Source organism: Botryllus schlosseri, chromosome 12, assembly GCF_051294905.1.
Source record: "Botryllus schlosseri isolate E-star chromosome 12, Bs_hap1, whole genome shotgun sequence".
Taxonomy (NCBI): Eukaryota; Metazoa; Chordata; class Ascidiacea; order Stolidobranchia; family Styelidae; genus Botryllus; species Botryllus schlosseri.
In genome coordinates, this window is record NC_137247.1 from 18,887,614 (window position 1) to 18,902,671 (window position 15,058).

General features: G+C 38.9%; 1 protein-coding gene across 1 annotated transcript in view; it reads left to right on the top strand.

Annotated features, from left to right (window-relative positions):
- The window catches only part of LOC145452371 (receptor-type tyrosine-protein phosphatase C-like), a 76,236-nt gene extending 61,357 nt beyond the window's left edge, over positions 1–14,879 (top strand). The window contains exons 28-36 of the mRNA XM_080330572.1: positions 786–918; positions 1,302–1,408; positions 3,212–3,300; positions 5,082–5,155; positions 5,220–5,342; positions 6,139–6,255; positions 7,592–7,737; positions 8,949–9,084; positions 9,996–14,879. Coding sequence (XP_080186698.1) covers positions 786–918; positions 1,302–1,408; positions 3,212–3,300; positions 5,082–5,155; positions 5,220–5,342; positions 6,139–6,255; positions 7,592–7,737; positions 8,949–9,084; positions 9,996–10,070 — 1,000 coding nt within the window. The 3' untranslated portion in view covers positions 10,071–14,879. The remainder of the gene's footprint in view (positions 1–785; positions 919–1,301; positions 1,409–3,211; positions 3,301–5,081; positions 5,156–5,219; positions 5,343–6,138; positions 6,256–7,591; positions 7,738–8,948; positions 9,085–9,995) is intronic.
- The last annotated feature ends 179 nt before the right edge of the window (positions 14,880–15,058 follow it).

Here is a 15,058-nt window from a genome sequence, read left to right on the forward strand (position 1 = left end):
ATACAGCTGTGTTTTTTAAACCTTTACTAACCTATAGGGAACACCAACCTTAATCTGCCAGCTTTCGGGAACCCCAAATATTCGATGAGCCGTAAAAATAAAATTAAAAACTACCGCAATAAGCACATCGAACTACACATTTAATACATTACTATTGATAACAGACACACCAAAGAAACTGCGTATCAACAGTCAACAGAGTAATAAAGGAACAAAACCATTTTGCAAATTTATTTAAAATCAGCATTCCCGACTTCTGGTGTTCGCTTTCAGATAGAATACGAGGCCTCACCTGGAAAATTGTCATCGTATTGTTCGGCCGAAACGCAACAGTGTCATACCAATTGCCAAATGCAAATGCACCTAAAAATATTGAAGACATAATAGTATTTTCAGAAGGATAGGGTTTCGATATTGAACTACAACTTCTCCTGCGTATAGGCACGCCGCTGTAAACGACGTAGGCTATCTCCACAGCAGACGAAATTCGATTACCGATCGCTATCAATTGCGTGCAACCAATGATCACCAAGACGGGCGTGTCAGCACAAATAATGAGTTGAGTGTGTGTCTTGACCTTCAAGAATCCCCTGAGACTGGCTCAGGGAACCCATGTGGTTCCTGGTTCAACCGGTCAAGAACCACTGCTGTATAGGTATGGAGCGGGCTGAAGACTTTCTGGCAGTTCGCTCTTGCCATACTGTTCCAGATTACTGTATATCCGTTGGAACCAGTTTAAAGTCGTGTGCTCTCTACAACACGATACATGGCTATTTTTTATGCAGTGCCGGAGCCGGCAGAACAGGGACGCTCATCGCGTACGATATTTTACTTGAGGGCATGGCAGCTGGAAGTGCAGACGTCTACGAATGCATTGCGGAACTACGAAGTCAACGAGTAGAAATGGTGCAAAATTGCGTAAGTATTCGGAAACTGTCCTACCCAACACAATTATATCAGATTACTGACAAAATCATACTGTATATTACGGGTCCTCCAAGACTAAACCTGAAGCAGGTAACAACGCTATTACGCACTCGTTCGCTACTAGAACCACGCTTTGTATTTCTTTTGAATGTATTTATTAACCAGCTAGCCAAGGCACTTGGAAATTCTTACAGCAGTGGAATACGCAAGTGATACGGTGAATTGATTGCAAGTCAATTCTTCAATCATCCAAAATCCTGCATTTCGTGTTATTTCACGTGTTTGATGTTTGTCTTCTTATAATAATGATCATGAGTACGATGCCATTACACTGTATATGCCGCCGGATTTATTGATGTCTTTTTCATTCACAGGATCAGTACATTCTCGTTCATAAGTTACTTATAGAAGCTCACATATTCGGCGACACTGATTCCTCAAGACAAGCGATCGTGGACTCACCATTAAATGGTCGTTCGAGGTACACATATAATTATTCTAGCTCGTATATAAAGTCTGTAACCATGGCTGCTCTTTAGACCGAATATATTACTGCTTCTGTGGTCACGTAAGAATCGGGTCAAAAGAAATGCGACGAAATTATTGCGCTATCAGCATGATACGTTGAAACAATGGCATGTGACAATCAAAATAAAACAATTTGATCCAGTGCAACCATTAATGCTAGAAATAGAAATAAATTAAAATGACCTATGACAAATTAGCGAGAAAAGAAACAATGTATAAGGCTACCTATGTAATTTACTTTTAATGCAAAAGATGAGTTTGTATATTAGTTATCATCAGATCAAGTCTAGGCTTGATTCGTTTGATTTTCCTACTAGAAAAATATCCAGAAATATACCAAATATGGAGGTGCATCTATTTCCGATCTACCGCACCATGTAAGATCATCAACATTCCAAATTTTATCTACACCGACACAATTGCTCTCATATCAATTAGAGGATTGCTGAAATTCCACAATAACCAAAGCAGCCTTCTATGACATATTTAATAATAAACTGTAACATTTAGAAATGCTTCAAGGCTCTTCTGAAATAATTTCGCGATCTACTGGTTGGGAAGCACTATTTTAAAGGATTAAAATTGCAAGCATATTTTCAAGCAGTGTGTGTCTGGTAATCGAACTCAACCGCTTACTACGCTATAAATTGACTTTGGCTTCCACTTCCACGTATACACTTGTCACTATCAATAAATCATTGTCACATCCACGCTCTATTTTCATATTTGCCGAAATTTAACTAGAACGATGTATAACTAACTATGATATTGTCTGTTGACTGCACTTCACGTGTCAACAGACTGGGAATTGACGCGTAGAGATGGCTTGCACCCTTTAAAGGTTCTGGTTCGTGTGAACACGGACCTCAGACGTCACGTGACATCACAATTTCAATTTCAAACACGTTATTTCCATAAGGACAAACGAATGCATTGTATCATACTTGGGGGACAAAATAGACTACTTTTTTAAACGCAATAATAGGAGATTGCCACTGTGACGTTCGAAAATATAAAATTTGGATTGTCACGGTTGAACTCGACAAGTCCCGCTAACTATACATTCACAATTATGTTATATTTTTTCATAAATCGTCATTCATTGTTTCTAATACTATTTTATTCATCATTTACGTAAGGACTAGTATTGTAAAGCACCTGTTGCCTCATCTGAAAAATATTGAAATCATCACATATCTATTCGTGTACATACAGAAGCACAACTTTTTACCTTATAGAACATGCATTCATAATTTCGTTTCATTACCAATGGATTGGTTGAGCAGACAGAGTTCGCTGACTACCTGACTACACGCTGCGGTCGTGTGATTACGGGCCAAACTGACTGCAATGACCGCAGAGTGCAACAAATTTTCACAAATATTTCCATCAAACTTTATTGACATGGCAAATATATATATATCTTTTTTTAATTTGGCATGGTGCATTTTAGTTTAGTGCTGAATTTCATTCGATGCAGAGAGGTTCATTCAATTCTATAAGGGGTTCACGCGTACTGTAGAACCTACCAAGGTTCGTTTGCGAACGCGAACATCGAAATTTCTGAGGTTCACACACATAACGTCATCCATGTTGCCGCGTATATATATAATATATAGTACACTTTTCTCCCGCTACTGCTTTCTAAATAATATCATATATGAGACGATGCTATCCTGTGATTGTACGCCTACGCCGTACGAAATACCAATGCAATATGTGACATGACTATGCGTGCTTTTTGTTTCGTTGCCAGGGCCAAGTTGATTTCTGAACAGTTATCGAATTTGTCAAGAGTAAAGCCGATGGATATGACCCAAAAGAAAGTGGAGAAGATCTCGGCGTGTCAGTATTTCAACTAGACTTGGACAACTAGCTAATTCTAGTTGTCTAATTTCACTAAATTAGATCGAAATGCCAGTAATCTAATTCAGTGGTTCTCAACCTTTTTGGCTTCGCGGACCCCTTTTGACCGTCACGGACTCTCGCGGACCCCCTCAAGTTTTAGTTCAATTTTAACTCTATTATGGTGCAACCTTCATCTGTTTTGTGCAAATATGAACTCCAGGCTTGTGATAAACAGCAAAATAATAATTATTCTTGAAAATAACATGATGCTATTTATGTAGAAATGGGTAGGCTTTTATTATTTTATTAATTTTGCTGCTGTATTTCTTGAAGTACGTGGTCGTATCTTGCAAATCCGCGTCTTCGTTTTGATATGAACGAGGAGTGCCGGAAATCATTCCCACAAAGATAGATGAAGGCTAATGCAATATTAACGCATAACGCTTCCGAAGATACTTTTGGTGTGGTCGCAACATTTATGGCACCAAAATGAGGAAACATATATTTTATGAACATATCACGCCCAGCATCTAGCGCAGGGACGGGCAACATACGAGCCGCGAGTCGGATTCGGCCCGCGACGGCATTTTGATCGACCCGCAGAGAGTTTCTACCGTCAAAGTGAAATTCTAATCTAGAATATAGACAAATTTTATGCGCCAAATAATGGATCCAAGTTTTCCAACCTGAGAAAGACCGTCATGAAACGACTTATTCTGTTCGGGTTTACATATATATATATATTTACGAGGAAAATTTTCGACCATGAACAATTAAACATTAACAAAACAAGGCTGCAGACCAATATAACTGGTGATGTGAATGTCAAGGTTGGAGCGTAATGCTTTGATAGCAACGAAACACTCCTTGTTCATCAAAAAAACAGCCTTGTCGATAGGGCATCCGCAATAAGAATTCGTCAAATCTGATAGCCAAGCTTTAAGAGCTGGTATATCATTGTCCAATTCATGACGAATGTCAGCCGAAAATATTCGGGTTCATTTCAATATGGATAATGAATATACTATTCAATAATATATTGAAGTTCTGTACCTCCAGGAAGCTGTTCAAATAGTGGTTATGTATATTACAGGATATAATGGGTTTGGTGGCGAGGTTTCAATTCTGGCAATGGGACAAATTAGGGAAATGCATCGGAAATTTTTATTTCAAGCCACTGTTCACTAATTTGATGAGACTGACAACTTCAAATCGAGAAGGTTTCGCAGACATTACGAAGTCACCCTGATTGACGTTACTATCTCCACATTTTTATTTTTTCTACAAACCCCAACAAAGCGTCTCTAAACAGCAATAAAAATGCATTTCGACACTACGATAGTTTATGTCAGACGATTATTATGATGATATGAGTCATGAGGTTTTAGCAGTTGTGGTGCGAAACTCCCTCATGCTTTCTCAAATTAAAAATAAAATAAAATAAAAATTAGGTTATCAACCATTCTAAAAATTTAGAGGTCTCGCGGACCCCATGAAATTGCTTCGCGGACCCCCGGTTGAGAACCGCTGATCTAATTCTAATCTAATTTGGAAAAGCTGAAATTTTTTTAGTTGTCCAAGTCTGATTTCAACCACACCGTAACGAAATTTGCTTTAGACAGAGATATTTCATCAGATATCTTTTTTTCGAACTTCATCATATTCACGTCTCAGGACGAGATGAGAAATCACAATAGAAATATTCTACATAAACTTGATATCCATGATAGAAAATTCTCGGTAAAACTGCATTCGTATCAACTGCACATCTTTTGCAGACGAGCGCATGAAAGTGAAATATTTTGTGGATGGATTGGACATTATGGAGCCTCTTTCGGCGTCGTTTATCGAGGTTACGCGCATTCTGTTCTGGTTAGTCGCGCCAATTCAGAAAACTGAAATTTCTCATTTCGTAGGTGTACGATGATTCAATGCGAGTGATTGTAACGCCCGCTCCGCAGAAGGAGACCGCGGAAATATTTTACAAGCTGTTGTTCAATTTTGAAGTGAAGACTATTGTAGCATTCACAGAATTCAAGGTGATCCGACATTCCATGATTTTTCTACATTTTGCATGATCTGTATATATCTTTTTATAATATAAATACACATCGCATATTCTATTTATATTATACAACCGTAAAGTCATTCAGTGGCTAGAGCACTGGTTTCGCAGTGTCCAGGCCCTGTCACTGGCAATTGAAATCTATTCCAGTGTCTCAAGCCTTGAAAAATTGGTATGATTGTGGCAGGAAGGGCATATGGCGTCAAAGCTTCAGTAGAACTATAATGCTGATCACCGATCGGCGTCGAAAACAGCATCAAGTAGAAATTTGAATGAAAGAGAAGTTCTAGGAAAAAACTTCACCAATTTCACTTGAAAATATTACTGCATATTTCATTCCATTGTACTAATATTTGAACGAGTATTGCCATATCGACAGCTTTAGTGGGATTTTGTACTAGTTTAGTCTAGTTGCTGGCTTCATATCCTTACCAAAACGACAGCGCCACCGCATTATTCATCAGACTAACAGTTCAACATTGAAATTGTTTTGCACGGCTAACACGAGCATTAAAGATATGATTTTTCACTGCTTTAGTTAGTCCATATATTCCGCTGCTATATCCTTAGTAACATTACTCGATTGTCGTAGGAGATGGTGGGTTTAATGTTGCTATACGTTATTTAAGGGTCTGTTCTTGTCCATCGTCGTGCGTTTTCACCTGTTTTTATTTGCACACCATGCGAGAGAGTTTGAAGTCTCATCATAGCCTGATTGTGAACTAATGGCGCTGTAAGTTTCTTGTTGTTTCATTCGAAATGTTTGACAGGACGAATCCTTAACATACTGGAATGAAGATGTGCGTGACGTCACAATTCGGGCGGAGAATGTAGAAACAACTCCTCATTTCGAAAAAAGAGTTCTCACCATTTCAGATAAAAAGTCGGTGAGTAATTTCGTTTACCATGTTACATTTGAAGACTTGTAAAATTAGTTTTCACCTAGATTCTATTATGCGAGCCTTTATTTTTTGGAGCCCTCCTTTACGATAACACCTTGCTAGCATAGGCGCCGAACCTGGGTATGCCAGGCATGCCAGGCATACCTAGACATTTTTTTAGGTATGCGGCATGCCTAGAATTCGGTTTGGCATGAATCGGCATAAACCCCGATTGTGTTATTTAGAACGAATCGCGATGTATTTCCGTTTACGACATTACCTGCTACCGCTTATGTGAGCGAGGTAACCCGTTGCGCGCGGCCAATTAGCTACAAGCGCGTTGCCAATTAACGAGATTTGTCTGTGCACAATGTAACGCGACGCGATCTCCCGCTGAGATGATCGCGAAATTGTGTCATTGATTGCCGTGCGCTCGGCAATCATCGCTTTCGACGCTTGCCTGCTTTGCGTCTCCTACAAGCCTAGTTTCACTTGCTTGAGCATGATGAACAATCACATCAGCAGTAGGCCCGGTGTCATCGCTGCCTGCACTATCGCATCTGCATTGGCGCACACAATATTATCGCTTGCCTACACAATCGCATCTGCAACAGGCCTGGTACGAAAGATATCATCGCTGGCCAACTATCGCGTCTAGAGCCGAGCATGCGTTGGCTCCCATCTCTCGAGCCTAGCATGCGTTAGCTCCAATCTTTCAATGGCTTGGTGACCATGCCGTTAGGTGTTTGTTGGTTAGCGATTGTAATTAAAGAGCGACATCGCTGACCTGAATGACATCGAATGTCCGCAGACATGTGCGATTGTGAGTGCGCCGTGCATGCGTAAGTGAATTCCGCTAATACCTAAACATAACCATCAGAAGATGTGTGTCAACTGTCAGGGCTTGAGTTGTAAAAGACGAAAGGTTTGAACAACCTGAAGAAATCGGTGCCATTATAGAACAGATTTCATAACAACTCTGACATTTTGCCTTGCGCAAATCGTCGCCGAGGTTACGTAATACGCGTTCATAAGCGGCGTATTCAATTGTTCGCTAGCGATCAGGGACTCGCTAATTGACAGCACTTCCGGACTCGTTGACAAGCTTATCATACGCGCAAGTTTGTTAACACGAAGATATTACATAATCGGCATTTATGCAGGCACTTAACCCTCATGAATTGATGCTATATTATCCCTAATTATCAATTCCGTCGGATCATGACGTCATTCCTTTGTGACGTCATCGAACTCGCATGCCTAAGGAAAATTACCGTTCGGCGCCTATGCTTGCCAGCCTGATCACTGTGATACATTTAAAAACAACTGAAAAATATTTCAGATGTCGACAAAAACTATAACGCATATCGAAATCAAGTTGAACCCGAAGGAAGGCAACGATAAGCAGATCCTGAAAATCAATGAAACCGTTACTGAACTACAAAAGGAACACCGGGAGTCGGGTGGCAGCACTGTGGTGCATTGCAAGTGAGTTGTCCTCCGATTTGAATGCTTATTACATACACATTCAAGTACCGTTGCATTGAAATGATACTATATAAAATATGGGAGTCTTCATGTATATGCTAGTACGGTGGTTCTTAAACTTTACTAATATATGGCTAATCTGCAATCCTTTGTCGAATCTCTTTCGCTGTATCACAAAACAAATTGATCGTCGAAAGCCGCGTTAAAGGTACAAAACAATGAAAATATGATTATCACAAAAACACTGATTGCAATAAATATTTATTGCAAATAAGTGCGTCTTGTGCCGCACCCTTCCAGAGATCAGTACAGAAATGGGAGGCATCTTTTTGGAAAGTGTCCTGCAACACCGTGATAAGACTTGCTGAATTGCACATCAACTTATAGATATATTGGAGATGGAATTGGCATTTCGAAATTACGAGGCCTCGATATTGAACCCCAACTTCCCCTCTGTATTCTATGCTACTGCAAACGACGTCACAGCCATTGCCCAGCAGTCAATGATGGCTAAGATGGACGTTTTATCACGAATAATATGAGTAAAATTCGTGTCTAGATCTCCGGCAAACATACGAGACTGGTTCAGCGAATTGCAGATTTTATGTAATTGGTATCTAGGTCTGTTACCATCAATTCACTCAATTCAAAATTTCGACCTGGACATGGAATTTGGGTGCATGAATAAATATGAGAGCATAAATTTGATTAAATAGTATATTCATATTGAAATGAACCCGAATATTTTCGGCTGACACTCGTGATACACCTAAAAATAGTACATTGAACGCTCTCTCATTCGAAATCTCATGCTGGTGACGTCATATTTTGTGATACGATTGTTGATATACAATGTTCTTTCCAATTCTCTACTAGTTGCTGACGATTACCCCTGACGAGTGTCAGCCGAAAATATTCGGGTTCATTTCAATATGAATATACTATTTAATTGTATATTGAAGTTCTGTACCTCCAAGAAGCTCTTCAAATAAATTTGATTGAATATCGTAGCGAAAACAGATTACGGTTTCGATTTAACACGGTATTGTATTTATACATCGTATGTGGGATGTTGATAGAAATTGTAAAAAATGTTTGCTCAGGTATATCCCTGTGTTCGCTTACATATGCACGAGCAATGTCATGACCTTCGCGTTAAGAATTATAGTTTAAATGTTGCTGTAAATCAATGAATAGAATTTTATATTCAGAAACGGGAAAGGAATGAGCGGGGTATTTTGTGCGGTGATAAATCTTATCGAACGACTAAAAGTCGAGGATCGCATTGACGTGTTTCGTACGGTCAAAGATCTTCGAGATTGTAAAGAAGACATGGTGTCGACTGAGGTTAGTCAATGAACGCACAATTAATTTAATTGATATTTGATCTTCAATTCCATCTCGATCTTATATGTACATGAGCAGAACATGTAGCCTATTTAACGGACGTTATACGTGATCACTAGGGTGATTTTATGACCTAAAAAGGAAAGACCTAAAACTGGTAAAAATTGACATTTTTCACCTCAAAAAGAAACTGATTTTGACCAAATTCTGACCTCGTGTATGTAAATTAGGTATTTTCCCACATAATGTTAGAATTGTACTGCTTATCTTCATTTCTGGAAGAAACTAACTGTTCGTACGAAGTAGTTTGGCCTGAAAAACTGGTTTGACCTAAAAACTGACAAATTTTTACATGAAATAACCTAATTTTAACGTAATCTGGAGCTGTAGTTACATCACGCATTATGGCAGAAACAATTAAAATTTGTTGTAGTAGAAAGACAAAAGCTACTTTCCTACATTCGCGACAGCAGCAGTTGTTGGCTGGCAACACTGAAGTGGTGACACACAGTGTTGCTTCATCCTGACAATGATGTGTACATCACACTCTTTCATCATGCGCTTCTTGATATTAGGACCAATGCCCACGCAGTCTTGCTTCAGTTAGGATATTGCTTTACGTCGAGCATAACACCATGTCAGCCTGTATTTGTTTCATTTGACCGTGTATGATTAACAATAAGCAGATAATGGGCCGTCAAAAACGGCAGACATATAAAGTAGGCTACAAGCTGTAGAATGTCAAATGATATGTTCACCGTCGATGCGAACATCTACGATACAAACGAAGTGCATCTTGCAACAACAATTTGACATTGTAAACAATTTTGACAATTTTTGACCTAACGCTACCATTTCCGTCATCTCAGTAACATAGCCATATAGTTAGTTATGGGTCTTCTCATTTCCAGGTCGAATATGGACTTTGCTACGACGCGGTCATTGGATATCTTCACCATTTCGACACGTATTCAAACTTTACGTGATACGCCAAAATCAATTTAATCGAATATCGAATATGTACCATTCATTTTGTATATATAATTCGAAGATACGTTTTATAAGCTTTGATCTATGCAAATTAATATTTTATACATTTCCAGCTGTCACGACTGCATGATAGCCAAGGCTAATATATTTCAAATGCTTCATACGCAACCGCGTGTTCGAAATAAGATGTTGTACAAATCATCCGCAACCTTTATTTGCTACTAAGCCCGTCCTATCCCAACTGTAGATTTCGACGTTGTGATGTCACTATATTTTGAGTATTGCAATGCCCATCGTCGCTGTCATAGGCGTCCTGGCGAACTATATTTCAGTTCTCCATCTTGCTTGAGGATTACCAATGCGACGCCACATAGTAGCATCATCCAGAGATATTGTATGCCCGTAGCGATGTGTGCAATCTTGCACGACAATTACAATATGTTGCTGCAATCATGAAATAGAATCCAAACTATTTAAATCCACTCGGTAATATTGGAACACTTTTCATTTACAAGTGTCTGTTGCGTCCCCACGGCAGACATAAGGCTAATGGCTATTTCCTACCACGGACTCAATTCATTGAGAATATTTATGCGCCTACCTCTCATCTAACCCTCGAAATTGTCCCCCGCCACTCTTAAATTTTATTCTATCAAAGACTACCGAACTGGTTCCCATTTCTTGTACTCGCCCATTTGAAATCCCCAACCAATTCACTGAATGCTAGGAAGACTGCTATTATTATGCTATTTATAATTATGAGCACGGAAAGCAAATTTCAGAAGATTGGAAAATGTCAACGATATCGTCACATGGCGGCGCAAGTAATAGACATGGCGTGACAATGTCATGGTTTGAATTATTGGAAGACAACAGCGGGATACCATATCAGAGAAACTAAATATAAAGTGCCTCGATGTGTTATTATCAAGCTGGATCCTACGGTTATGCATGTAATAAAACCATCTCAATTATTCTGGTTCGGCCATAACATTCACCAGTGAAATATTTTCATCGATTATTTCGCATTTCTGTAGAGTTTTGTTTCCGTGAGGACTGGGTATAACTTATCCACTATGTATAGCTTACCGCTGACATTGAGTAATCTACTGACTCTGTCGCAATTATTTGCCCTGGTCGCCGACTTTATCATTTCACTTGACAAGCGTAAATAGGTTCACAATTTACAATTGCTTTACATTACTTATCAGCACTCGCCCATAGCATAGAAAGCAAATACCGAAGAAAAATATTAACTTCCGTACCGGAAAAGGCCGGAAGCGACGGCAGCCGCCACTGAAAACTCACTTTAACAAATAGGCAGTGGTGGCCTTAGGATTGGGGGGGGGCTGGGCAAAACTCCAAGGGGGCCTCCATATATCTATAAACGTAGCTTCTGGGGGTCTCCGCCCCCCAGACCCCCCACCTCTCTCAATACAACCATTATATATTGCATGTCTACAGACTCCATTATCCTCTGTGGATTGATTATGCTGTATGTAGCTATTTACTATCAAATCATTCACAAAGTCCGAAGGCAACTGTGTCATTAAAGTTCGAGATTTGATTTTTATGGGTGAAAAGAATCACAAATAGAATGGCAATCAATGGAAACTCATAAAGAAAAAGTTCATACTTTTTCAAGGAAACGATGACAGGATTGCAATGACCCGAGTCGTGATATTTTGGTGACTCGACTTGGCTCAGATCAAAATATAAAAGTGGTATTGACATTTGACTCGGTTACAACCCTGAATGAGGACCAAGAGCTAATCGATCACTAAGGTGACCAAACAATGAAGATGTTAGAACACGTACATAGAATTAAAACTTCCAATGAATGAAGAAACTACTATGACCGGAAAAATGAATTGATGCTAGCAAATGTGACACCAAAATTAAAAAAGAACTAAATGGAAACTATCATACGGGTACAAAATGATATTGACCTGGTGTAAACTTATCAAAGCAGTCGAGACATCATGATTCATGAATACTCAAAACATCAACAAACAACAATGACTTCCCTTCTTTGACAAGACGACTCAACCAAGAGTTTGGTCATCAAGAATTATTACCGGATTACTCAACTCATTAACTCATGGACTATATTTCTACAGCGAAAAAAAATTTTCATTCCTAACAGCTAACACAGCAAAAGTACCTACAGAAAAACACAAATACCGGTATATTTCAAATCACCATTTGTCCCAGAATTTACTTAACCAATACATAGCTTCATGTCTATGGTAAATTTTCCATTGAATGCTTGCAATGGTACCGGTCATAAAACAGCTTAGCCAGATCACCTCGTCAAAACGTCTAATGATAGAATAGAAGAAGCTCTTGAACCTGACAATAAAATGAGGTGAGGGGTCAGAACCTGGCTCATAATAACATTCAAAATCAAGTCATACACAGTGTCAAACTCAAATACTGTTGGCGCAACACTGTCCGCAAAAAGATTAGGAACGCCAGTTTCAAGACGAACTAAACATTATCCAAATCGCCTACTTCTGCCTACAATATACATTGCTGTCACAACTTTGAAATTATATATTCAATAATAATTCATTTTTCAGCATTGTATGTTATAATAGCTTCCATATGATGACTAGTGATGAAAATTTTTCAATTTGACAGAAATGAGAGGGATACTCCAATGATTTTCAGTGGCAATGAATGACTTTAAAGTTGAGTGCCGTACACAAAAAAGCTAAATTGTAATTTGAATGATGTATTAGTTCAACTTCTACAAGATATATAGCTCATGTACAGACCTACCAAAATTTCTATCAATTTTACGATTGAATGAGCCGGAAAAGCTTGTTTTTTATCATGCGCCAACTTGAAAAGCTGGATACGGTATTGCATTTAAAAACTTGAAATTGTGATGTAGGCTACTTGGATATATTTCAAAATCACTTGATCCAAATTTCTGTCAAATCTTAAAACTGAAATAAACCATTAATTTGTTTTAGGGCTACTGACATGGAGTTAGCCTATTACTGAAAATGAATGAGATGCACCAGTCACTGAAAATATATACTTCCTGTATACACTGTAGTAGTTTATTGTCAATGTTATTGTAATTTAAAGCACTGAGAAAAAGGTTTAGAATATTATTTAAAAATACTATGAAAGTGATAATCATTCACGACAAAATTTTACGTTAGCGGATGTGATCGCGTCTCTCGCTCAAATCTCTCCTAAATAAAAATTAGACGAAAAGGAGTAGCAGCTGGGACTTCAAAATTATGTGAATAGCGCAATACCAAAATCTGCAAGGATTCTGGGCGGGGGGCTCAAAAAGCACGTTAATAAACCGAGTCGCCTTCGCCTTCTAATTACAAAATGAATAGAGTATGGCCCTCAAAACAAAGTATTCACTTCTAATCGGTGCAAAAATTTGATCATCGACCCCTCTTCACGACACCATATTCCACGTTGGTGCATGGATTTCCATGGGTATTCGCAATATGATAACTTATATATTGCATAAATGTAGGAGGGGCCCCCCTCATAAAATCGAAGTAAGCTCTTTTAACGTGCTCAAAAATTAGATGATCGACAACAGTTTACGGTACCATATTCTACATGGGTACATATATTTTCACGGTTATTCGCAAAATGATAACTAGCCTATAAATTGCGTAAATGTAGGAGGGGCCTCCCTCATAAAATCGAAGTAAGCTCTTTTAACGTGCACAGAAATTTGATGATCTGCAACAGTTTACGGTACCATATTCTACATGGGTACATATATTTTCACGTTATTCGCAAAATGATAACTATAAATTGCGTAAATGTAGGAGGGGCCCTCTCATAAAGTCGAAGTAAGCCCTATTAACGTGCACAGAAATTTGATGATCTGCAACAGTTTACGGTACCGCATTCTACATGGGTACATTTATGTTCACAGTTATTCATAAAATAATAACCAAAAATTGCGTAAATGTAGGAGGGCCCCCTCATAAATCGAGGTAAGCTCGTACAACGTGTGCCGAAATTTAATGATCGACAACTGTTTACAGTACCATATTCTACATGGGTGGGCCTGCATCTATTTTCAGTTATTCGCAAAATGATAAATAAAAATCGCGTAAATGTAGGAGCCTCTCCCCCCATAAAATCAAACTAAGCTCTTTTACCGCGCACAGAAATTTGATGATAGGCAACTGTTTACGATACTATATTCTACATGGGTAGGCTTATATGTATTTTCACGGTTATTCGCAAAATGAAAACCAAAAATCGCATAAATGTAGGAGGCCCCCCCTCATAGAATCAAAGTAAGCTCTTTCAACGCGCGCAGAAATTTGGTGATCGACAACAGTTTACGATACCATATTCTACATGGGTGCATGGATTTTCACGGTTATTCGAAAAAGGATAACTAAAAAAATAAGAATTATGATAGACCCCTTTTTACGGTACTGTACCACATTCTTTATGGCTACAAGGATTTCCACGGTTATTCAGAAAATGGTAATAGTTGGAAAAAAGCGCGTAAACCGAGGAGGGGGGCCTCGAAAGCGCGTAAATCAACCAGGGGGGCCCTGGGCGACCGCCCACCTCCCCCACCCCAAAAGCCGCCACTGCAAATAGGCTACATAAATTATTATTGAAGTTATGTTATCGTTTCATATTCATGGAATCAGTAAATTACGAAATTGTGTATCTGGTACTTTTTTGGACATCGTGTAAGTTAAAAAAATGTTTCGGTAAAGGCATGTGAACGAAGAGCGCTGTCATCCTTCCCCGAAGCTTATTGTTCATACCGAGTGATTGAAAGTAAGATTTGAGAGTTTGTAACCGCGCAGAGGAGTGCAAGATCAAAGCACAACAAGGATAACTGAATATTTCGTTGTGTCGATAGCAGAGGCGATGTAGGTGAAGTCAAGCTCTTGGAAGCAGTCACACCTCATTTATGATCCCCTAGAAATTAATAATTGTATTCGTTGCACTAGCTTAATGAGTGCCG